Source organism: Ambystoma mexicanum, chromosome 3p (genome assembly GCF_040938575.1).
Source record: "Ambystoma mexicanum isolate Mex_15411 chromosome 3p, UKY_AmexF1_1, whole genome shotgun sequence".
NCBI classification, from domain to species: Eukaryota; Metazoa; Chordata; class Amphibia; order Caudata; family Ambystomatidae; genus Ambystoma; species Ambystoma mexicanum.
This window is the reverse complement of record NC_090925.1, coordinates 389,568,917-389,595,329: the sequence shown is the minus strand read 5'-3', so window position 1 is coordinate 389,595,329 and position 26,413 is coordinate 389,568,917. Positions and strand designations below refer to the sequence as shown.

General features: G+C 43.4%; 1 protein-coding gene across 1 annotated transcript in view; it reads right to left on the bottom strand.

Annotated features, from left to right (window-relative positions):
• LOC138579901 (piezo-type mechanosensitive ion channel component 2-like) overlaps positions 1 to 26,413 on the bottom strand; it is a 2,232,767-nt gene that overhangs the window by 1,102,683 nt on the left and 1,103,671 nt on the right. Inside the window, exon 22 of the mRNA XM_069650129.1 lies at positions 7,264 to 7,464. Coding sequence (XP_069506230.1) covers positions 7,264 to 7,464 — 201 coding nt within the window. The remainder of the gene's footprint in view (positions 1 to 7,263; positions 7,465 to 26,413) is intronic.

Here is a 26,413-nt window from a genome sequence, read left to right as displayed (position 1 = left end):
ATCTCAACCTTTCAGAAACATGCATGAAGGTTGAGAATCTTGTCTTCTGGATGGAAAACCCACCCTTCCTCTCGCGAGAGAAGATCCACTCCTTGGGGAAGACTCATTGGAGGACAGATGGACATGTCTAGAAGGTCCAGGTACCACGCTCTCCTGGCCCAATCTGGAGCAATGAGGTTCATGTGGGACCCCGAACCTCTGCAACCTACTTAGAACTTGTGCAATGACGGGGATTGGAGGAAATGCGTACGGAAGTGGGAATGACCAATCCATGACAAACGCGTCTCCTAGAGCTCCTCTTCGAAGAAATTCCCTTGAACAGTACCTCTCGCACTTCCCGTTGGCACTGGTCGCGAACAGATTCACCTGCGAGGTTCCCCAAAGGATGAAGATCTCGTGAAGGACTTCCTGAGCTATCTCTCACTCGTGGGACACCACGCTCTGCCTGCTCAGAGCATCCGCCTCCATTTTCTCCTCGCCGGCTAGATCCACCACCGCTAGAGAGATTCCCTCTTGAATTGCCCAGAATCAGAGATGCATCGCCTCTCTGCATAGGGGCAGCACCCCTACACATCCTCTTTTGTTGAGGTAATGTATGGCCACCATGTAGTCCGTAATTATCAGGACAGTCTTCCCCCCTATAGACGGCAGGAAAGCCTTCAGTGCTAGCCTGATTGCTCTGAGCTCCAAAAGATTGATGTGTAGTTTGGATTCCGATGGAGACCAACAACCGCTGATGGTCAGATTGTTGGCGTGAGCCCCCCACCCTGTGAGGAAAGCGTCCGTCACTATGGTTACCTCTGGCCTCGATTTCCAAAAAGAGATTTCCTTCGCAGGCCCACCACAGAAGATCCTGTGAGACACGGAACGGAATCCGAAGGAGGTCCGACATCTTGCCTGAGAACTGAGACCATTGTGTCCTGAGAGCCCATTAAAGGGATCTCATTCTCAGTCGGGCCTCTGGCACCAGAAAAATGCAGGACATCATGAGGCCGAGCAACCTTAAGAATTCGTAAGCCGAAAGACTCTGGGCATGTTGAAACTTGGTGACCATCTGTAGAATGTGTTGAGCCCTCACCTTGGGTGGTGAGCAGTTCCCCAAGAACATGTCCAACACAGACCCAATCTACTGGAGCTCCTGGGAAGGTGTCATATGTGACTTCTTGAAATTGAGAGAGAAGCCCAGTTTGTGAAGGGAGTGGCAGGTGACACTGAGAAGATCCAAGGCTTGCTCGGAAGAACGCACCCTGATCAACCAATCGTCGAGGTATTGGTAGACTTGAATCTCCCCTCTCCTGAGATGCGCTGCCACCACCACCATGAGCTTGGTGAAGACCCTTGGGGCGGAGGTCAACCCGAATGGCAGGACCCGAAACGGCGAACCTCAGGTATTTCCTGTGCTTGAGATGGATCGGCACATGATAATAAGCATCCTGCAGGTCCAATGACACCAACCAATCCTGAAGCTGGAGGGCCTGAAGGATCTGAGAAAAAGTGGCCATCTAGAACTTGTCCTTCCTGAGGAACTTGTTCAAGCACCGTAAATCCAAGATGGGTCTCAGTCCCCCGTCCTTCTTGGGAGTCAAAAAATATGGGGAATACCAACCCTTGTTCCTCTCTGCCACATGCACTGGGCTATAGCTCCTTTCTCCAGCAGGGTCAATATTTCCTGCACAAGGAGCGGATCCGGAATCTTCAAAGAGTGCTTTCCCGGTAGATTGTCGTGAGGCCGTCGTAGAAAAGGAAGGCAGTAGTAGCCGTGGGCTATTGTTTCCAGAGCCCACACATCTTAAGTAATGGCTCGCCACTCTTCTAGATGCTGAGACAACCTGCCCCCTACTGGCGAACAGTGACTCAAGGCCTCAGAGCAGTTTTAAAGCGGCTGCTGTAGTGCCTGATGGCAAAGAGGCTGCTGCCCCTTTGACTGGCCATTCCTCTCACCCTTCCAAATGAGGAGTAGAAGCGAAAGGATCCACCCTCCATTGTTGTTCCGTAGGACGAAAAGGCTGAGGTTGCCTAACAGCAGCGCCCAAAGTCTTGGCACCTGCTTTCGAGGTCTGCAACTTCTCAAGGCTCTCATCAGCCTTGCTGCGAAACAGATGAGACCCGTCAAAGGGCATGTTAAGAAGGCGAGCTTGCACATCTGGGGCAAAACCCAACTTCCTCAACCACGCAAACCTGCACATCACGGTGCTCGCAGCCATGGACCTGCTAACACTATCCACAGTATCCAACCCAGACTGAAGGGATTCACACATGGCATCCTTGCCATCTTGAACAATAGCCAGAAAGCCATCCCTTTATTCCCCTTCAGGAATATGCTCAGCCACCAACAAAATGCAATCCCACAGAGTGTGGGAAAACTTTGCTAAGGCACAAGTAGAGTTGGCCGATTTCAACGCCATACTCCCAGCAGAAAACCTTGCGTGCCCATCCATCCATACACTATCGTCCCTATCAGGAGGGATGTAGGGTACGCCACCTGCTTTGAGGTAGCCGTAGCTGCCTGGACCATCAAACTCTCTGGAGTGGGGTCAGTGGACAGGTAGCCGGGGTCGCTACTGGATGGACGGTATTTCTTCGTCAGAGATTTGTTCACTGTCGGAGTCGCCTCTGGGCCGTCCCAATTTACAGCCACCCTTTTCTGGCAAGCCATATGAAATGGCAACATGGGGTCGGTAGACGGACCCGGAACCAAAATATCCATAAAATCATCTTGCTCAAAGTGCACAGGACCAGCCCAGATACTCCACAACTCTAGACATGAGCCTTCGATATGAGGAGCCAGAATGCTCCCCTGGGTCAGGGGAACTCCAGCTCAGGAGAAGTGTAAAAAAACACTGGCACTGTGCAAGGTTCGACAAAGATCCTCCATCCGACTCTCCTCTGAAATGAGGCAATCAGGAGTATTAGGGGTCCCATACTGGAGACCAAAATGGACAACATCCTCATTGGATCGTTCCTCCTCCTCATAAATGTCAGTGAGGGATCTAAAAAAAATCCTTATTTGGGAGCGGAGTGAACCTCTGCTACAGGACTTAAAGACTTAGCAGTAGCCTTCCTCTGGGGGGTCCACTTGTACAGGTACATTACTGGCAAAATTGGCACCAATGGGGTCGATGGCTCCGGCGGTGTCAGTGTCGACAATGTCATTGACGGCCCGACCGGGGTTGAGGACCCGACAGGTGCACCCGATGGGTATGGCGCTGATGGCGTTGATGCCTTCAAGGGCTTGGAGGGTGTCAACAGCTTTGCCGGTTTTGCCGGAGACGAAGACCTTGGCTTGGCACGTCTCAAGTGATCTTTCAATGCCTCGTCAGAATGGGGCAGCGAAGCCAGTGTTTATCACACGGTTTACTGAGGCTCGAAGGCATGCAAGTTTTCGGGCTAAGAGCGTTCCTTGCTGGCTTCGACAGAAGGCGCGGGCAGAACAGTGCCATGTTTATAAAACATTTTCATCATCGCTACCCGGAAAGCATCCCACTCCGCCGGGGTCGACGACTTGGGCGGGCATACCACCCTCCTCATGGAGGCATCTGACGAAGAGGAAGGCGACCGATGGTGCAGTTTCCTGGAACGCCTTGATGAGGACGACGAGTGGCAGGAGACACTCCTAGAGTTTGACCGCTTGGACTTCTTTCGCCGAGGAGAGTCACCCCTCGACTTGTTAGTCAAAAGTGCAGTAGGCCGGGATTTACGAGGCTTGGTTACCTTTCCTACCTTCAATTTTCCCTTACGTTCCCGGAAGGCCTTAGCAGTCAACGACTGACACTTTGAGCAGTCATCTGTATTGTGGCTCTCGCAGAGACACCACAGACAAATGTGATGCAGATCCGTGATCGACATCTTCGAGCCGCAGTCCCGACACTTCTTAAATCCAGACTTCGGGGTTGTCGGGGTAGAAGATGAAGACATAATCGCGAGACGCGCCGAATTTTACAAAGGAAACATGTTTGCAGAAAAACAGAACTGAGACTACGGGGGCTGTGCGTGCTACTTATAACATCCGATAATGTCACCCTTGACGGAGGCCTTCTAGGGACATCGACCCGACGGCATTGACACAGGGCACCCTCTGCCGAAAAATTTCCGAAGCAACCAAGTTGTGGACATTAGATGTCAAAGATGAGTAATACGTTGGAGGACACAATCCATTCGAAAGAGGCTTTGGCCTTGATACCTTTGCTTTGAACTGTATCTTTGTGGCAGAGAAACCCAGAGTGTATGTGAAGCCCGAATTTGCCGCCTTGTCCCGTGCTGAAAACGTGGGGAAGGGAAGCCAACTGCTCAACCATCCAGACATATTATTTCTTGAACACTTTTCTTTTTGCATACACAATTGTCCCACACCCTTTAGGATTTAGAATTAAGGATTGGCAATAGGTTTATAAGTATATTTCTTTTTATTTGTCAGAGACTTAACTAGGACTGCATTATTATTTTTTTTATGGTTGTAGCTTGCTCCTATCCTTAGATTTAGGAATAGATAGGCGTTCAATCAACCCCTTGAACTGTGATCACTTGTGTCTATCGTCACTGTTTGATACGCTGACTTCCTTTGCACATTACAGAGATTGCTCGTCGGATGTAAATAACGACAATAAGGGCAGCAATCCTACTCAAAAAGTACTATCAGTAGGAAATCAAAATGTCATTGAAAAGCTCTAACAGAAATTCACATCAGCAAGCAGAAGAGAAAGTATACGTAATTCATCAGATAGGGTGAAGAAGAAAAGACTAATTAAAGAATTACAGTGTACAATAGTTTTCGAAATAAGGAAATAGTTTAGTTAGGGATAGTTAGAATAGGTTTTGCTAATTCACAAGAGAAGAACAATCTCGGAAAAAAGGAACAGGGCAACAATCTTATTCAATAACACCTCTCTGCAATTAGCAGAGGCAAGACAGGTAAAAGAGAAGTACATAAGAAAATATTTATTCTGTAGCTCACAGAACAGGATATAAATTAACCTTGTGTTGTTATTCTTTCACTGAAGATACCAGAACCCAGAGAGCAGGAGTTAGGAGTGTCAGTAGTTTATTATTTTATCCACTACCCCTTTCCCTTTCCTGGTGTTTCCGACTCAGCCGTAAAACCTGGGGTTGAGCAAGACACGTCCGGTGAGGGTCTCTGGTATCAGCATCAGCTCCTGTGGATTTCAGCAAGCCTGACATGACACCCACGAGATTCCCTCAATAACGCTAGAAAATCCAAAACTCTTCCCTGTCCTCACAAGCACTCACCAAGGGCCCCCTTCCTTTTTCCATGGTCCCCCTACTCACCTCAGTTGCTATTTTCCTCCCTGGCCATTAACCCCTATCACTGTTTGGTTCGCGTGGACTTGATTGAAATGCGAGTGTTGAATTTCAGGGGTTTTGTTACGTTAAATCTGATCACCTTAACTCTCTCTTCACAAATGTTTTTTCAATGAATTTCAAGGTTTTTGCTATACCTTCGTTTTCTAAGGGAACGCTAGTCATGGCCTTCTACTGTCGCCACTGTACATGTTGTACTAATAGTTTTCTTTTGAGCCCAGTAGCCATGGCCGAACATGTTGCATAGTTTCTTGAGGTTTCACTAGCTATGGCCGTTGGTCATGGCCTCTGTACATTTTGCACCAATATAATTCTTTTAGGCCTACTAGGTATGGCCACTGGCCATGTCACACCATAAATTTGTTGCCAAACACCCATTGCCTCCTGCTCAGTAGATCTAGGCACTGTAGATGTTGAACCTCTTTTTTCTAACTCCTTATTCCTGTGTTCATTTCACAGTAACTTGAGAATGATTGGTGTTTCCCCTTGAGAACAACTAACAAGGTGATTGCTTTACACATTACGGCGGCACACTAATGGGGAATGAGGCCGTCAGCTACCTATTAAGGGTTATATCATTTGAACCAGCCACCGAGGTTGCAATAATAGACTGCTTCTGCACCATTTTCTTGAAACTATCGAACCACTGATCAGATTATATACTTAAGACTACCACCTGTCACATTATGAGATTCACTAGCCCCATTAAACAGGACTTCACCAGGATGATATCTTGCCTTGACAAAGACACCTGTGTGTCGAAACACGTGTAGGCTGAACACATTAAGAAACATTTTTTTTTCTGTGATACATATCAATTAAACTGCTACTCATCTAGCAGCCTTGGACATTTGATTTGATTCAATGTAAATCACAAGTGAAGTGTGTCATTGTTTATCATAGGCTAGCGCAACCAATCAGATCTGTACTCCATTTTATATTATGAATGTTATCTCAGCATTTCTTGAAGAGCATAGAGGGAATATAGATCAAGCAATCCTTGCTGTTTGGGGCCCTACATCACCAAAATCTAAGAAAGGGATCAAGCCATCTATGCTAAGTGTAAGAGCAAGCAGAACGGCCTGCTCCTCTGTCACTGGCCTGAAGAAATCTTAGCAAGTTAAATGGCGAAAGCCAGACAAAGCACTGAGATGCTAAATCACTTTATGGAGTTTTGATGGGTAAAAAGGAACAACAACAAATGAAATAAACAACTCCAACTAATTTCCCTTCTTTAACATGGTTATAAATAGTACTTGAAATAAGGTTGAATGAGCTAGAACCCCTGAAAAATCTGAACACTTACGAAAACAATAGGACTTTCCAGCAAGCCCTGGTGTTGGAATTAATCTATTTGCCAGTTTCTTAACAACAACCGCATGATCATAGGTCCATTACAACAAGAGCAGGCACAAATATTACATTCAAACGCAAAATAAGAAGCAAACTAATGGATATTAAATGACAACAGACATTTGTCATGACGGTCTGAAATGTTTTCTGCCCTCTGATCTAAAATGCATTTCAAATATTGCTGATTCTAACAATAACACCATTATCCTCAGCTAAACATCAGAGTCAATGTTTTAGTTTGTATTTTAACCATTAGGTATTACAGTGTTAAGCTATGTGGTGCTTTTGACTCAATACTATGGGCATACAGGAAAGTTGTGCTTGGTATATTCCAGTTTAAGGTCATCAAAGCAATAGCCATTATCATAGCACTAACCACAATGTACATATCTGTAGCTTAGACATCACTGAAACTCGCCAGCAATATTCTACATTTGATGGTGTGAAACATTGATAATTCCTGTTAGAACAATGTTTAGCAAAATTGATGTTAACAAATATTAAATTTGAAAAATCATCAGATCTGCAAGTTTCTCGAAGTGGTCTGAGACTCTGTCTTGGCTTTTACAGTACAGATGGCAAAGCTGAACTCACCTCCAAGCCAAACTTGTAGAACGAATAGTTGACAAAGTACTTGACGCAGCTGAGGAGGCCGTCATCCAAGTGACGCCGGGTGATGCTGTCAAAGATGCTTCCGGTGATCGGTGTAGTCAGTCGGTTGTGGATCCGGTAATATAGTTGGTGGCGGTATACAGTCATCTCAAATGCCATTAGAGTCAGGACGGTGAGATGGTTCTGTGAGTTCAGGAGAGGGTTTAAAAAACTGCACACAGTACACAATAAGAGGCTAGTAATACAACTGATCAGCAGGGCAACAACAGTCCAAGAAGAGCAGGCAATCTGTATATGCGACAAACATTGAAGAAATGGAATTTTAGAGACACATTTGCTTTCCAGGGATTTTAGAAATTATTTAGCAACTGCTGTGCTGCCTGTGCGTTGAGATGTCACTTTACTCTCCCCATGCCCCCTGGTGTGTGCAAGCTACACTGACCACACTCAGTGAAGATGTACATCACTGCTTGTGTCTTGAAGTGTTATTTTAGTGGTGATATGTGGAGGGTACACTGACACCCCTCAGTAAGGGGGCACACAGTAAGGCATGTGTCTTGGAATTCATATTTTACTTAACTGTGGCTGTAGCTCTCCAATATTGGTAGGAACTCTGAAAACTTTTAAAATGACCATACGACATAGAAAAACAATGTTTTTCTGTTGGTTAACCATACCCTTCTGAAATAGGCACGTGCTCCTTTCAGTAAAGGGCATATGCACATCCTACTATTAGCCAATCAGTGCTCACTACCTGTATTCCAAACCCTCAGTTGACTCTCAGGCTACTGATGTACATATATTCAGCAATATAACCACAACTATATCTCCTTGGGAAGAAGGGCAGGCACATGTAAATCTATAAAAGAAACCAGTGCAGGAAACCTACACTTACAGGCCAATACCTTATTCACCTCCAGTATTGGTTCCTGCATAGATTCACATACTTCTATATATAGACAGTTAGCAGCACTGGAAGAGACACAATCATGTAGTAAGACAACAATAAATTATATTAAATCAGCAGCACATTATTGTTTTCATCCATGGGATGAAAGGCGGAGACTGCATCGAAATACAATTCTTAGCGCAGTCTATTGAATTTCTTGTTACGCATCTGGGTGATGGTCTGCTTACCTTCTCACAACAGAACTATTATGCCATGCTGTGAAATTGCCTGTCCCTTATTCTAAATTGAATGAGCCACGAACTTGTGATCAGTTTGTCTGAACGCCTTAATCCATTATAATATCTATATAGACGTATATCCAACGTGTGAAGAGCCCTATCGTTCAGACTGTCATTACTTTCGAAATAATCCTCGTAAAGAGATTATTCTGGTTCAAATGGAAGCTTGACACCAGTTTGAGCACGAAACAGTGGTTAATCCATAGCACTAACTTGTCTCAGAAGAACTTGCAACATTGTTCCGGCTGGCATAGCTCACACTCTTTTTGCTGACGTGATATAAAAGACATCTTACAAGAAAAGTATTTCAAAACACAAGTGCATTGGTTTAAATGCATCATCTTTGACAACACCACGTTGAGTTCCAACATGGGAGCTGGCCTGCAAACCTGAGCAGAAGATCCTTCCACAAAGTAAATGTAAATAGCAATTCATGGGTTGGTCTTTTTCAATACCTTTTGAAGAGAGATGCACCCAGATGACAAATGCTGCAAACCCGACCTTGCCTGGCTTAGTACGTATAGTAGTATTTAATGTGAGTGTCAGTTAATTGGATGCAAATCTGCAGTAGCCTACAGGAGGCAGAACATGGCCCACCTTTTGGCATAAGTGGTCCTCTTAGAAACTGATTTTACCTCTGCTATGATGTACATGCAATCTTGATCCATGCTCAAGTGTATGACTCTAAGACTTCAGGAGCACTGTTTCCATGCAGAGGGATGCTAGGTTGTGATGAAATACTTTTGTCTTGCCATCTGGACAGCATGTTGTGAAGATGAGGCATTGTAATGGGTGGCTGTCGACACAGCTGGAACACACATTGGAGCTTTCAGAATTAGTGTCCAAGGAGAATTGCTCCTCTAGCTGGCCACTCTCTGAATTAGCAGAATTGGTCACAAAAGAGTAGAGAAATCGACTTAACTAGTTAATCAGAAGACCTTCCACCAGAGACTCTGGCTGATGGAACCTGGAGGCAAAGATTCTGCATTTTACGTTTTCTGCAGTGGCAAACAAATTCACGCGTGGATAACCCCATCTCTGAAAAGCCAACTGTAATGGAAGAGGGGCTAGCTCCCATTCATGTTACTTCTTTCACTCGCCGGTAAGGTAATCTGAGGTCACGTTTCCTGCTGACACATGGACATAATGTTTGCATGCCCAGCACCACCGGCATCAGCTTACTGTGACAAATGCAATGATAATGTCCCTACTTGTTTCTGTATATAATACACAGCTCTTTTGTTATCTGTTTGTATCTGAAAAGCCTTCTTCACAACCAAGGGGCAAAAGTTCCTGATAGATCATTGGATCGCCATCAATGCGAGCACAATGAGATGAAATTATGCTTCCCCTTGCCACCAGTGGCCGTGCACCTGTTATTGGTCCAGACACTTGGTGCTTTCTCTTCTGAAATGGAAAACCTTTGATTGGGCTTGTGGGCCCACCAAGCCAGACTCTGCTTCATTTGCCTGCTCAACACAATCAACACAATCCTTCCTTCCTAGTATCCATCCAACTGGCACTATTGAAGTTCCACATGGTCATCTTCAGCCTGATCATGGTATCGGGGTGCACAAGAGGACTTCAGATGCAGCATCCTTTTGTATATCCTAACTGATACACTGCACACCTTTTGAGAGGTATGCAATGCCTTGTAGAAAAATTACTCTGGAATCGGTCGGCTTCACTAGACCTATCTCAGAATTGAACAAGGCTCGCGTAACCTATATCCTCTCTGATGGTTTTAACATGGACTTTTAACATGAATCCAAAAAACCAAGGCAGCACAGCACATCCACTGTTCTCACCAAAGCCTTTGTTGCCCCTTTTCTGGTCATAGAATGAATTAACCAATCTTCCAGATATAAATGCACCTGTAGCACAATCCTTCTCAAATGAACTTTCCCAAGAGCAAAACATGTTATGAAAACCTTCGGCACCTACCAGAGGGTAATAGGCAAGAAATTAGCAGTGGCAGATGACGGTAAGTGCTCTTTAGACCCAGATCACAGAAAAAGCTCCTTTGCTTGATCAGCGGAATCACAATGCACAATATCACCATTTGGGCTTTTAGTTATTGTATCTTTATTGCATTTTTTTAATTTCCAAAATGCAATAACAAAACGAAGGTGACGTCCCCGAAGTAGGAAGTTCAAACATTCTGAATAGCAAATATTGATAACTACCCTTTGATACTGAATTCTGGCACGCTGGAGGTCCACATTAATGCACTTGAAGTCCCTCCTTTCTTTCATAAGGATCTGCAGCTAAACAAGTGCAAAGCTCACTTTTAAAATTAGGACCACTGGCACCCCACTGCCTCGCCTTGTCCCTTACACTTTCCTGCCAGAGCCTTCTCTGGAATAGTCTTCAGAAGTTCCTCAGCTTTTACAGAATCCTACATAATGTAGGGCTTCATCACGAGTTGGGCGGTAGCCCTTAAATGCAGTGGTAACAGGGTTACCAGCACATTTAAGGGTCCGCCCAATCATGAGTAAATATGCCCGAAAAATGCAGATTCTTGGCGCAATTAACGTGTGGTAATACCACTGGCGGCAAATGTGCCAAAAATCCCCCATTGGCTCCAATGGACCCAGAGGGGAATGGGAATAACGTTAACCGCCCAACCCGTGACCCGGAAGTAAGACTGCCAGACAGTTGGGCGGTAGCGCAAATAAAGTTGGGCGGTATCCCAGCCAGGATACTGCCCAACTCGTGATGAGGCACAGTGTCCCTTAAAGCTTGTCTGCCATGAGAATGCCCGGCTAAGGCATCCTTTTCATAGGGTTTGGCTGCTTCCCTTCTGTCTCTGTATCCAGTCCCAGGTCTGTGAAGTATAGAATTTCGTCTTACTGAAACTCTAGATTTGCTTTAGTCTTGGCCGCTCTTTAGATCCTTTCTCTGTCTTGAGCATCGGACGCATTGATAATGATTGTTGGACCTGCCCTGGAGTCCTGCATTTACCATTGATTCAATGACATTTGTTGACATAAATCGGATCCTCTTCCCTCTCCAACTCTGGTAACTCAGGACATCAGTTAGAGACAGGATCGCCACTTTCAGAACTTTGTGAAGCCGAAGCCATATTCTCCAGATATTCAATTCTGTTTTCCATGTATCTGCTTCCACAGATTTCTGTGCCCAATGCTTTTCCATTCTGATTCAAAGCCAACATGTTTTTAGAGCCTTGCATATCTATCTCAGCAAGTCTCGCATCAGGAGTGGAAGATTCCAGCTGGACAACTTTCACCTTCAACATGATGAATGTACCCTTCGTATGTGACAATGACCTTGCGTTGCGCTACAACTCATCACGCACTGGTCCTCAGGTGGTGAGGTGGATCTGGACAAACTTTAATCAGCAAATAGGTCTTTCCATGAGGAAATATGTGGTAGAAAAAGTCTGATTACAGACTTATCCATCTTCGTGTACCAGTGTCAATCGTTTGGATTTCAGGAACACCAACTCTCGCAATTCTCGTTTTCTGGCCTGCAATACACTGCTTGTACCACAGCAGCACCCAGTAGCTATCACTGCAAGTACACCTCCAGTTCAGAGCCATATGAGCAGAGCTATATGAGCAAGGCATTGTGGGTGCGCAAAGAGGACAGCACTATTTTATACATAGGGTCTTCAATACAAGACAGACAGTTCTCAAGGCTATAGACAACTGCATACCGGTTTCACCCTTATGAGGGATCATCAGTGTAGTATAGTGATTGGCACATTGGGCCATGCTTAACACACACACCCACACACAAACACAAATGTGTGTGTGTGTATATATGTATTTCAGTTTTCTTGTACCGTGTTAGCCAAACACAACAAGATGATATCTTAATTAGGCCAACAAAGCCATATATTTGCAAGCTTTCATATTTTTCTAATTACTTCATCAGCATAGGACGAGAATGAGGCTTTTGGAATAGCAGGGCAGTCCAAAGATTCGCCTCTGGGATATCTTACCTGTTTGTGTCTTCTTCTGATTGGTTTCCTTCACTAGGAGCCTTACACTTCAGAAGTCCCCCAGCCCATGTATTCCAGTCGAAAAGATTTAAGTGGGGTACTGAAAACGATATGCAAGCAAGAGAAAAAGTGTTGGGCTGCTCTTAAAGAGGCATGAAGGAATGAGGTAGTCTTAGTCATAGCATGGGCAAACCTACTGAAGGCCGGTATGTTTTAGACATAGGGCCTCATTCCGAGTTGGGCGGTAAGGGATACCGGGCACCGGTAAGGAGACCGGTGCCGGTAATCCCTTACCGGCCAATTCTGAGGTCCCTTAGCGGGAACCGCAAAGGACGTGTGGTCAGACCACACGTTCTTTACGGGTCCCGCTAAGGGACCATGGTGCTAATTAACGGCCTGCTGTTAGCAGGCCCGTAATTACCGCCTTCCCCATTCCCATTGAGCCCTATGGGGGGTCAAATGGGAATGGGGAATGGCTGGTTGAATGGGGACTTACTGGGTCCTCCAGGGTCGGAATGACCCGTTAAGTCCCCATCCAACCAGACCGGACCCGGTATTGGAAGCAGCCATGGCACAAATAGCGCCATGGCTACCTCCAATCTCGGAATGAGGCCCATAGTCATTTGTGGGTCCATCTCCACTAAGCCTGTTGCCGACCTTGCCCACCTACATTTAAGCTTGGGACAGGAAATGCAACAAGTCATTCTTTGGACACTTGTATTTAGAAAACAAAATGCAGCAAGTCACTTGTTGGACTCTTGTATTTAGAAAATTATTCAGGATGTTGGTCCCATTTTCAGTATTGTCCTCCCAGAAGGCCAATAAGGAGGGGGGGCCATTAGTCATGTTTTGGCCCTTTGGCTTGTGAAGGCTGGTGTGAAAAGGATACTGTTGTATTGAGGGTGTGCTTCTCTACATCTGGGTCGGGGTAGAGGGAAAACTGTTTGGCATGGAACAGGAGCACTGATCAGTATCTGGGAAGCTTAAAGAGCTGGTATGATATGATATCTCATTTATAATGAGCCTGTACAAAAATGTTTCTAGGCGCAACAAGGCAATGGAGAGAAGACAGAGGGATGACAAGGCAAATGATCCTACTAGGCCTTGTGTCATTCAGATCATGCAAGTGCTACGATGTAAAGTGCAGGGGGGAGGAAGTAGAGGGAGTGCCAAGGAAAGGGAAGAGGGGAAATGCGGTCAGCACAGCATTGCTCTGAGTAAGTGCAGCCAGGTCAGCGCGGCTCTGGGTAAGTACAAGGAAGCAGGAGACTGTGGGTAACAGTTACAGCCATTAAGTGTGAGGTGTCCCGGAGGCAGTGCAGGGGAGACTGATTGTGGAAGAACCTGGTAACCATTGGACACTGAGGGTAGCCAAGCAACCAGTCGGCGCAGCAGACCGGTAGGTCAGCGTTAGAGAGAGAGTGAGAGTAGAGATGAAAGGGAAGGTCTTGGGTTGCTTCCAGAACTTCAGGTGGTTTGGCTCAAGTTTGAGATGGGCAGGGAGGCCATTCCAGAGGGAGGCACTGGCAGAGAAGAGATCTACCCTGCACTTTCTGCCTGGAGAAGCATCTGACCGTCAGAGATTTTGAGGTAGCTGAGCAAAGGGCTAGAGAAGGAAGGTATTTTGGAACAAAATGTTGGATGTAGTGCGGGCCCCAGAAAGCCTTGTGGACGATGCAGAGGGTCTTGAACTTGATCCTTGCAGCCACCAGGAGCCAGTGGAGAGATTTCAGGGCTGGGGAGATACGGTACCTGGGCTCGAGGCCAAAGACAAGTCTCACAATCCTGTTCTGGATTAGTTGCAGAGGGCAGAGAGCGAAGTCAAAGATGACACAAAGGTTTTTGGCCTCACGTGAAGGCAAAGGAAGAGGGCCCAAAGAGGGAGGCTAGAGTGAGAGAAGGAAAGTGGGAGCAGAGGTCCCAATGAGAAGGATCTCTGTCTTACTGGCATTACGGCAGAGATAATTGGAAGTGCACCAATCTGAATCATGGATAGACAATCTGTAATGAGCAAGGGAGAAGAGGAGGCTTGGGTAAGAATGAGCCCAGCAACATAGAAACAGATGGGGCTGGGTATTTGTCAGTCAAATCTCAGTAAAGAGCCATAGAAAATGTTATAGGAAAAAACAGGTCTATCTGTTTTGACCTCTAGTTTTCTATGTGTGTAAAGAATGGGAATTTGTGACTCTTGAAGCCGCAATGTCTATTTAAAACAATTTCAAATGTATTACAAGTCAGCATGCATTTGTATTCATATGTTCATATGTTTTTGCACATTTTCTGTCCCAAAGTTTCCTTTCAGCACTGCAATTTTAAAGTCATCCATAGTGTGATTTGGTTCCAAATAGTGCAGACTAAAAGGCGTGTCCTTGTGAAACTTCCTGTGATTTTGTAATCCTGCCCTGTGTGGGGTATCTTGATTGTATCTGAACGGTAGATATGTGGACAGGTCAGGCATCTTTTTGATTGTGTGACTTTGTGCAATGTGATGTAACTTGCTTGTTATCATATATAGAGGAGCAAAACTGACACGCAGGTGTCACGGTCGCACAAATGGGCGGTGAGAGACATACATACGTTGTAGTCTGTTGCAAAAGCATTTTAATCACAGACAATATCTGTGCAAGAAGTGCAACCAGCTAAGCTTTTCATGCCCTACCAGGCACTTGTTCACACTGAAAAAGGCCCCAGTGAAAGGTGAATAAATACAAGGTGACCAACACTTGATGGTTCACAACAGAGTACAATAAATCATGGTAAACATGTCAGCCATTTTAGAACAGGGTTAAAACCCAAATGTGTCAGTACCAAAATTAACAAATGCAATGAATGCAAGATTAGATAACATGACACTGATACTCAAAATACGCTTAAAAAATGGAAATCCATTTTAGAATGGCAATAATGATCCCCACATTAATAAAGACATTAATAAATACCACACAATCAATCACAAAGTGCCGGGAGGCCTGGACTATAACATGTGGAATCCTGGCCAAGACACAAGATGTAAACTGCAAAGTGCATAAATAAAATAGACCCATTTGGGGCCCATGGCCAGAAACAAACATAGTAATCCCCCTGTGGCGATAAATGGCATTGATGGCATGACAAGCAATATACCCACATTAGTTGAACAACGAATAAAGTGCTAAGTGACCGAGGTCAGATGTAGATCATGTGTTTATATGTCATGTAAAATGCTAAGGTAGGGAAGGGTGGAAGTAGCATGTGCATAAGGTGCCGGATTCATAAACTCAATTAAAACTCAGAAATTATACAATAGCAATAGATAAAAACATGGGACAACAGTCTTGACAGTGCAAGACAGCCTACGATAGTAGAATCAAAAGCAAAGTGCACAATGCATAAAGTGCCAAGTGCATACCACGTGTGACGTGGATGGCCATCGTCTAATCGGGCATGTGTTTAGGGAAATAGACTTGATTAAGAATGCATGAAGCACAACCACTAACTCCAGACTGTACAGCACAGAATCGGAGTGGCCCACAAACAGTAACACTGATGGAAAAGACCATGATGAAAACCGCACTATTGCACATTAATAAGAGAACATCCTGTCAAAAGTAAATAATCAAGCAAGACTGAATGTAAAAAAGAAGTTATGACCATTGACTGATAAACCTATACACCAAAACAATACCAGATAAAATTAAAATGGACGAAGAAGGAGAAGGAGGATTCCCTCTACTCCTCCCTGGTCTAGCACCTGTGTTGTATAATTGATGTTCAGTATCTATCATCTAGGTCTTGTTTATTTGTTGTGTTCTGTGTTTTATGTGGAGCCCTTAAGCCTCCGGGTTCTGTGGAGCACAATACAAGTGAATAAAGTAAATAGGGAAAACATACAAAATTAAATATATTAATGAGAATAAATGTGAAGGTGAGAACAAAAAAAGAAAGGAAACGTTTCTATAAAGGTAAGAAAGGATATAGGGCTAAGCCTAAAATGGATAAAAAGCAAATACAAATAAAGTAAGCAAAAGATGTTACAAATTAATACACTATAGAAACTCAGCAAAACACTAATTATATGCATGAGCAACATAATAGGGAGAATCAAAATACATCAAGAAACATCAAAAATTGTTCAGGCAAGAAACAGGAACAGCACTGAACATCAAACATATTTCCAGAACATCATAGATAATGGAATCAAACACCAATGAATGTGTAAAGTTATTCGTCAATGGTATGACCCAAAGGGACCTTGGTTTGAAAATCAATTATCAGTCTGGTTTCAAATTGTCTTAACTTCAATGTCCTATCCCCTACGCCAGGGTGTTTGGCAATATGAGCCCTTCCAAAAAATTGGAAACCCTGTAACTGCCCATTATGAAATTCATGAAAGTGTTTTTCAATAGTGTATGCAAAATTCTTGTTCTTTATGGCACGCACATGCTGCACAATTCTGAGTTTGATTATGTTAGTAGTGCTGCCAACATACCATTCTATACAAGGACAACTCAGGACATAAACAACACAATCTGTATTGCAGTTTGTGCCCATTAATAAATAAATTACGCCCTGTAATGGGATGTGGAAATGAGGACTGGGTCAATGCATATTCACATACTTTGCATTTAATGCATTTCGCAAATCCCACTGAGTTTTTCGCCAGCCAGTTGGAGGATTTGGTAGGGGCAAAAAAACTGATGACCAGTTTGTACTTAAATGATGGATCTCTACGCAAAATATAAAAAAAACTCTTTAATTAAAACACATAGATATATATCTATATATGGGTGTGTATGTTTTAATTACAGAGTATTCTCTCAAATGTTGATTTTTTTCTAGATTCTGCACTCGTGTGGAAATATTTTGTGTTTAAATCCAGTTCTTCATCAAATTTATAAAGTAAATAACTATTCCTTCCTAGGGCCTGTCTAAATGTTTTGCTGGTAATACCGTCAATCTTGTCCTGTTACCACATGCAGTAAGCATGCAGTAATTTGAAAGGTGAGCATGATTTTGAGTTGCGCATCTCCCAGTTGTCATTAATCTGAAATATTTTTGGATGAAAAGAACTAACATGCAGCTTGTAATGCTTTGCAGAAAGAAGCTTAAGCAGTGTCACAAAAAAGCATCTAAAAAATGTTTTGTTGTTTAAAATAAATAACATGCTTCCGACTGGGTTTTTGAGATGCATTCTCTTGCAAATATAGAGGAGGTAATACTCAGAAGAGATTGGACAATTTTGAAGAATTGAAGATTTCTTGATGTATATTAATTTTCGTTCTTTTGCTTATTGGTTTTCTGTTTTTTGTTTTAGTGGGGGGGGGGTGATTTGGGCATGTGTAATTCTTATGGTTTTTCTGTTCTTTTTTTTTTTAAAACACTTTATTAAGTTTGCAATGAACAACAACAACTACCAATAAAGTAAACAATGTCTCACAGTAAAGCGTCACAACTTAATTTACAGAACAATATAAGCATCATACATCTTAAATCTGTCATAATAGCTTTATCCTGGTTTTTCTGTTCTGAATGTACATTATTCTTGACTGTATGCTTTTTTGATTTGTCTTTCACCGTTTTACTTTCATATAAATAAACACAAAAAAACAAACTACAGCAGTCAACCCAATAAGCATACTTCCATATGAAGTTCCTTATCAATTAATGGCTGTAAAATGTTACAGAGGGATATTTCAGAAGAAAGAAATTTGAAAGCTAGTCACGGCTTTATTAAGTGCTGCAGTAACCGTTGGAATTCTGCTCTATGCTGGTCAAGCAGTAGCCATTGTGACATCACAACCCCAATGTAATAGCTCATACAGAAGGGTTGTGATGTAAGTTTCTAATTACAGATCAGTAGTGCTGTCACCACGAGCCTGTACGAAGGTATGTATTAAATATAGGGCATAAGAGGAAGCAGAATTTTAGTTAAAGTTTCTCCTGTTCACTCAATCCTAATTCACCACTGATTGAAAACTGGAGGAGGGTGTATGAATTCAATAAAGATCCCTAGGTTGAAGAACTGGATTTACAAGCAAGTTGCTCTTATTTCTTTATTATGGGATATTCAGTGATATTCATGAACTTTGAATAGTGTATCAACCGCACATCAAAAGGAGAGGGTTAATCATTAAACTCAAGCCAGTGAAGGAAGAAAACATACATCAAAGCTCTGAAGTAAAGAGACAAGAAGTCTGAAAATGCTCTGTGGAATGGATTAGGGTTTATCTAACTAGTGACCTTCACAGCTTGCCTAAACGTTTTTGTAAAGAGGCCTGACCCACTTGGTCATTTGTTCTTGTGGCAGAGTCTTGACAAAAGTGACTAGAAAAGGTGTGGACGAATTTCATATGGAATGGGTTAGGGTTTATCAAACAAGTGATCATCACAGCTTGCCAAAAAGGTTTTGTAAAGAGGCTTAAACCACTTGGCCATCTGTTCTTGTGTCAGAATCTTGGCACAAGTGACTAGAAAAGATGTGGACAGATTTATGTAAGAGGCATATTCTGCGTAAAAAGCTTCTGTACCTGCTTTACCTCTAGTCGTGTGGGTTTTGGGCCTACCCTGGAGAGATTGATTTGCTTTCACCTAACACAGCTGGATGCAGGGCACTATTGACCTGGAGATGGATTGTTTATATGCTGGTGTGCCTGTGTTGATCACTCCGTAATTAATAAGTAACTGTTTGAATTTTCTCAAATCTTTAGTTTTGTCCCAATAGTACCGTTAAGTCCCTTTAGTGTGCAGCATAGGACCTCACTCCTGGTGTAGAAAGGCTAGAGAAATAAACCAGTCTACTGTTTCAAACGAAAATCAAAAAACACCATATGAAGGAATGCCTGATGTAGCTTAAAAGCAGCTGTTTCTCTGTGAAACAAGTTCAGGGCTCACGAATGAAGAGTGGCTGAATTTCAGCTACTCTATGGGCTGACATAATAGCGATCTAGTAAGCTGCATACCAAAAATGATGCAAGTCATATTTATGTATGGGTAAGAAGAGATGGCCTTCTGACAGGAAGATGATTTTCTGAAGCCGCTTCAAGCAATCCTTTATCACATAAATTATGAAGAAGGATTTCTGAGTGAGGTTTTCCCTGTATACTACAGTAGCAGAAAGGTGTACACTAATGGAGGAAAACTACAATCCTAATATAGCCAAATAGAGAAAGCAAAGTAGTACTGTTTGATCTTGACAGGTTGTAGGATCTTATCCCCTGTCTCTTCATCAGAGGAAAAACCTCTTCCACTTTAAGGCATCGGTTAACCTTGTGGAAGGTTAGGACTCGTTTACGCACCTGCATTCAGTCATCTGACAAGTTCAGATGCCCATATTGTAAGTGTTCAATAGCCACACAGTCAGGTTTAAGGATTGCAGGTTGTGGTAGCACACACAGTGGCTCATAACTGGTCCAGCTTGTAGGGCAGAATTCCCTCTGGGACCTCATGCAGGTGGATCAGGTCTGAGTACCACCATTTGCTAGGCCAGGAAGGAACTATAGCCTGTTGCAGTTTGATGATATCTCTGTGTAACAATGAGATTGGAGGAAAAACATAATAAATGCATGACTAATTGATTAAAAAGAGCATTCCCCTAGCATTCTACCTCTAGGAACCTGGTGGAGAAGCTTGGACATTTTTCATTTTCCACTTTTGTGAAAAGATTTAGAGGCGGGAAGCTGCATCTTTCGAAGACAGATTGCACAATATTGTTGTTTAGTACCCATCTGTGGTCTTCTAAGAACAATCTGCTCAGGGCATTTGCCTTGATGTTTTGAATCCCTAGCAGATGACCAGCTGTGATCATGAGTTTCCTCACCGGGAGTCACCAGCAGATGTTCTGGGCTTCTCTTTAAAGAACTATTGAACACATACCTCCTTGATTACTATAGTGAGAAAAACACAGTTCGCATAGTGTTCCCCTAAGGCGGGGGCAAACACATGTTTTGACAATTCTTTCAGTCAGATTTACTATTTCACAATCATCAAATCTTCAGCAATGTGTCAAGGACTTTCAGTTGTACAAGGGGTTTGGCTTGACCCGTGTATGAACACATTGACACCTCACGCCGGCCTTCCCTATGGCCTCTTGATACTTGTTGTGGTCAATACTTTTGTATTATCAATCCTTTTTATTCAGGAGAGGAGTACCAGCTAGAGACCTTCCGATGAATGCCCACGTGGCACCGGACCACTACATCAGGGCCTTCTATATCCAAGTCTCTTTTCAGACAAAGTCTCTTGCTTGAAAGGGCCTTATATGCAGAAAAAACAAAAAAAAATTACTTCAGTTAATATTTACGTTGGGTGATTACCCTTCTTCCTTTGGGTCCACCTCAGCCCGGCTCTGATCCTTGCCCAGCTGTCAGCCTCCCTCAGTCGGGCTCAGACCGACAACTCACTGTGGACATCCCTGAGTCAGGTTCATACTTGACATCACAATGTAGTTTACTTAGCTTCTTTAAGGAGTGAGATTCATGTCCCCATGCTTTTCCTTTGACATCCCTCAGCGAGTTCAATCCCGCTTTTCAATTACAATCAACTCATTCGTAATATTCAAAAGTCTCAATGCCTTTTTAAACAATCTCACAATGTTCACTTTAGGTCCCCCTCATCCAGGCTCAGACCTTCCAAGGCACTTGCCAATTTTAAACCGAGACTTCCGAAGGGTGATCACGTCTCGCTGGGTCACAAAGGTGAGTTTGAAGGGCAGCGAAATTAGAGTTAGGAGCTGGTGGCATTATATTGGATTGAAAATGATTACGTTCTATTGAGGACTGAGAAGCTGTCACGACCTGTTCAATAGTATGGTATACGTTTAGCATTCTGTGTACTCAATGCATGATTTTTTAAAAATGTTTTTTTGCCATCAGCCATTTCAATGTCTGAAGCTTCATTGTATAATGCGATATGGATTATAGTGTTACTTGAACTTTATTTAATCATTTTAATGTTGTTTTAAATGTTTGTACCATGTGAAAGGTTAATGATTTAGCTGAAACACACAATTAAAAATGATACATTCTTATAGTGATGTCATTTTGAATCAAGATCAAAGAAATCTTCACCAAGGGCAGGAAATTCCCAAGGGCTAAATGTACAGCTCTCATCTCCACTCTGTTCATGTCATATGTGTTTCTGATTGTCAGACAAGGCCACGTGTTGGTACTCCAGCTGTTACACTCATTTGCTGTGTTGGCAGGTTTTAAAAATGGATCCCACAGAGTAAAGTTTCCTCCCTGCACCACCACTGAAAGCTAACTGGGAAACTTCCAGTAGCTTCTCACATCAGTTCGACTTCTGAGATCTTTGATTCTCCATATATTTTTGTAGAGGGCTCAAGTGAAGACTTGCGTGAGGGGTAATCAGAATGCATGGTGTCAATGATCCCAGAAGCAATGCTATTTTCCTTGCTGTGGTAGAATGGCCGAAGACATTGCTCAACATTTAAACCATAGAGAGGATAACCTCGCCTCCAAGGGAAACACTTTTTTGGGTATTGTGTTCAGGGTTGCCCTGGAAAGTATATCTTCCTAAAGAGTTCCTTCGTAGCCATTTTCACACCAATTTCTTTACCTAGTTTTTAAAGAATTGGGTCTGCTGATTGTGAGGGGTCAAAAATGTGGGTAGGACAACTTAGTAAAGGATGTCCCTGCCTATCAAAATGAACTAAAGGAAAACACTATAATAAAAGGAATATATCCCTCACACTTATACATACATCAAACACATAAAGATAATATTTGGCAATTCAAGTATAACAGAAATAATGTTTATGTTCAACATAAACCTAATAACGTTGTATCCGTGTAACCTGGGCTGGATCCCCTTCCCCGGATTCAATGCAGGATTTTCAATCAAAGGTTCAAATAAGTTCTGTTTTGTAGCAAAGTTCTGATCATAAAGTTCTTCTTGCTCCTGAAATATTTCAGTTGGACTTTAACCAACAGTTCAACCAGACGACAAGTTATCTCTCCATGTATATAGAAAAGAGATCAACACAACTTCTTCTTAAGAAACAAAAATACTTTCACAATTCTGTATCAACAACAATGTTTTGTCAGAATGATTCCACCACAATTAATGAAACACTTTAGTGTTATTACCACTTCTTGTACACAACCTTCAACCCGAACGCAGTACTTCAATGATTTCTTCCTGATCCAGTAACCTGCAGGACTATAACTAAAAGGTCCCTTTCTTGGTATACTCGCCTGCCAGGATGTAAGCTACTAACACTACTACACATACTCTGTGGGGAGGTTTATGTCATACCTTTTTGAAAAGTCTTTAACTTTCAACAACATCAAAATCCACAACTCCTTTTGGGAAGACATAATACACATAAGACATAATACACATTGGTGCGGTTTGTCCCACTGTTGTATTTGCTACAGGCAATGCAGGTTATTCTCCTCTCCACCTTGATACTTACTACTAAGAGGGCTTCTCTCCTGCAACTCTTGTTTTCCCACTTTTATGTATTACACTTGCCCCTCTTTGGATTAGGCAATGCTTGTTGATTTCCTGCTCAACTATTGCCTCTTCCTCCCTCTGGCAATAATGGTTATAACTGGCTTTCTTCAGCATTGCTGTCTCTTTGATTTGGCAATGATGGTTATAGTTAGCTTTCTTCAGTATTGCCCTCTCTCGGCGTTGGCAATGGTGGTTATGATTAGCTCGCTTCAGTATTGCCCCCTTTTTGTATGGGCAATAACGTTGGCCTTGCTAGTAATTATTATAACCTATCTTTCCTCTTTTTACAAAGTTCTTGTGATGCCAATTCCACTTCTTTATATTAGTTTGGTATTCAAAATTAGTATCAGTAGCCATCGATTGATTATGGAACATACAGAGATTAGCCAACAATAGTAAGCTTACCAGTTTCAGCACATGCGTTCGCTCGATCCACTGCCACTGTTGTTTCTGCATCTGCTGCTGTCCCCTGCATGTCAGACTGCATCAGTGTTTCCTGTGACCTGCGCCAATCGGGAAAGGAGATTTTCTTGCTCCTAGTGTACTCCGCCAGCCACTGGGACACAGCACGCAATAGCGAGAGTCTCGCTCTGCAGGAGGAAAGCGTGCTACAACATTTTTTCCCGCTGTTCAACCTCTGCATTTAAGACCATCCATGTTGGAGACCCCCTCAGGACCGTCATCTGCTCCAAAGATAGCGGCGGCTCTGTTTCCTTTCTTTTTCCCCTGCAACTGCGACTGGTGGTTTCTGCAACTCCTCCTTCTGTTTCTAATGGCCTGCACCTTAGGGGGCCTTATATATTGAAAGGTCCCCCTCAGGTGTGGGTCATTAGAACCACTAGTCTGCCCCTTGCAGTTTAGTGCCTCTGAGTCTCTCTTCCTCTTCCCAGCACTTAGTGGAACTTGAAGTCCCAAACGTTCTGATTATCATTTTCTTTAAAAGTTTACGTTCTACAATAGGCCATGAAGACTGTAGGGTCTCTAGGGAAGTTAGTGAAGGGGTTTGCCCAGTTCCCCTGACCTGATTCCCCTCTCATGTGATCCTCCCGCAGAACACCACCCCCAGGGCCAAGATCAGGAATCATCTGCCTTTCCCTGGCCACATGAGAAGGGGTTTGCCCAGTTCCCCTGACCTGATTCCCCTCTCATGTGATCCTCCCGCAGAACACCACCCCCAGGTTCAAGATCAGGAATCCTCTGCCTTTCCCTGGCCACATGAGAATCATGACAGGGTTTCTCTGAGAATCATCCATGATTCATCTCATCCTGAGCCACCTTCTGTGAAGAATTGGCTTTCATAAGCAAATTGTCTAAAATCGGTTGATACAGACATCCTTTACCTTTCTCAGGTGAGCATGAGTACTGCCATTCACTTTGAGAATACAAATGGGAAAGACTTGATACCAAAGGGAATGCCATTGTGCGGGTCATAGTGACTGTCCACCATGAACTTGAAGAATTTCTGGTGTCTTCGGTCGATGGGGAATGTCTAAATAAACACAATGAAGGTATGTGGATCACAACTAATCCCACTTCGCAAGATATTAGAATACTTGATGCAGTGCCATCATCTTGAATATCTATTTGCTTACAAACATGTTTGCTATTTTGACATCTAGAATAGGCCACAGCTGATCCAATCCCTTTTCGTCACAAGGAAGTAGCGGGAGAATATGAAACTTTTAAACCTTTTCTATTGCCCCTTTTTGCCACCAGTGCCTCTTGCTTCAATTTAGGATGAGGCAGAGCAGAACATTTTGGGCATCAGAGGAGGTTTACAAAATCCTCACATGCAACCATTTTACACTACCCAGCACCCAATTGTATTTTGTGATGCTTTGCCAAGCTGGAAAATGGAGCTGACTGTTGCCTCCCACCTGAATGCTCAATGAAGAATGTATATACCATTAATGGTTTCTGGGGTGCTGCGGGTATTCCTGCCACTGCTGGAGCCTGTTTACTACTCCATGTTTTGACTTAAAACCCTGCTGCTGGTTAGGTCTGTGTTGGTAGGTCTGTTGGAATTGGTATGAGATGTGGCCTCTTTGTGGATAGTACCTCTTAGCAGAATAACAAAAGGGTAACTTATGTTTTCTTCTCTTGTGTCCAAGCTGACAGACTTTAGAGTCTCTACCTCTGTCTTCATTCTTGAGTCCTTGTTGTCTGCATGTGAATTGAATAGGGGCTCTATCATAAATGGAACACCTACCACCTTCTGCTGTGAATCCAGTTTTAAACCTGTTAGTCTGGACCAGAATGTTCTTTGCATGGAGATGCTCTGGCAGTAAGCATTAGTACGTAAGTCAGCTACATCTTTTGAAGCACTAATCACCTTGTTGGAGACGAGACAAGCGCCTTTCATTACCCCCATAAAATGTTCTCATTTGTATTTAGGTAGGCACTCCCCCATTCTCTCCATGGAGTCACAAAGGGATTGGTCGTAATGCCCCAGCAAAGCAATAAAGGTGGGAGCTCCAATCGTGTTTGCCGATATGTAGCAAATATTTTATGAATAGAGTCCATCCTGAGGCTCCCTTCGCCAGTGGGTGCTGAGGAAGTGGAAAAGGAGGAGGACATTTTCCTGGCAGATTCCCCTATCAGGGAGCATGAAGAGATCCTTCCTCAAGACTAAAGGGTCAGACTCAGGAACTCTTTATATTTTTACCCCTCTCTTTGTGCATCACATTAGATGGTGATGCAAAGGTTTCCATTAAGATCTACGTGATTACTGCACAGCCTGAAAATGCTGAATTAGAAAATGTTGAATTCAAAAATCGCACCATGCAGTGATCACATAGATCACTTTCTCTCGCATCCTGCATCCCCTTGCCGTTTCCCCCCTACTTACCTTTTTTAGCGGCACACTTCTGTGTATGCCGCCGACTCCAATCTATCCTTGCGGCATCAGTTCCATCCCACTAATGTGGGTCGAAGCTGGCGCTGCAGGGTCCTTTCATCTTTTTTTTCTTTTTCGTTTACTTTATTGTCCCCTGCTTTCAATCTCATGGAAGCAGGGGACACCCCCGCAACCCCTGAATATCATAATGCTGAACAATGGGAGCAGGGGACACCCCGACAACCCTTGCTCCTCTTGTTCGACATATTGGGCTTTGGTATTTTTTCCCATGTCGAAGTAAATGCTCATCCAGCATTTTGTATTCATTTTGTCACCCAAAACGTTCCATTATGTGTTTTTGGAAGCCTATAACCAGAGGGATCAGTAGTGTTGAGGTTCTCTTGGGTGCAAAGATTTAAATGCAACATATGTCTCTTCTGTATGTGAAGGGGTTGGTATATTCAATTCCAGTGCAGAACTCTTTTACAGGACAGGGAACGTCAGGATGTCTTCAGTAGGTGAGATCATGACAGGACGAGGTCTGGGCGTTGCCACTGAGTAGCCCAACCAGTTGGAGATGGATGTAGCAGTACGAGGACATGGAATGGCAATCTTGTCTGTTGATTCTGGATTTGTATGGGTCTTCAGACGCATATAATCGGGAGTAGGTGGTACTAAAGGTTCAAAAG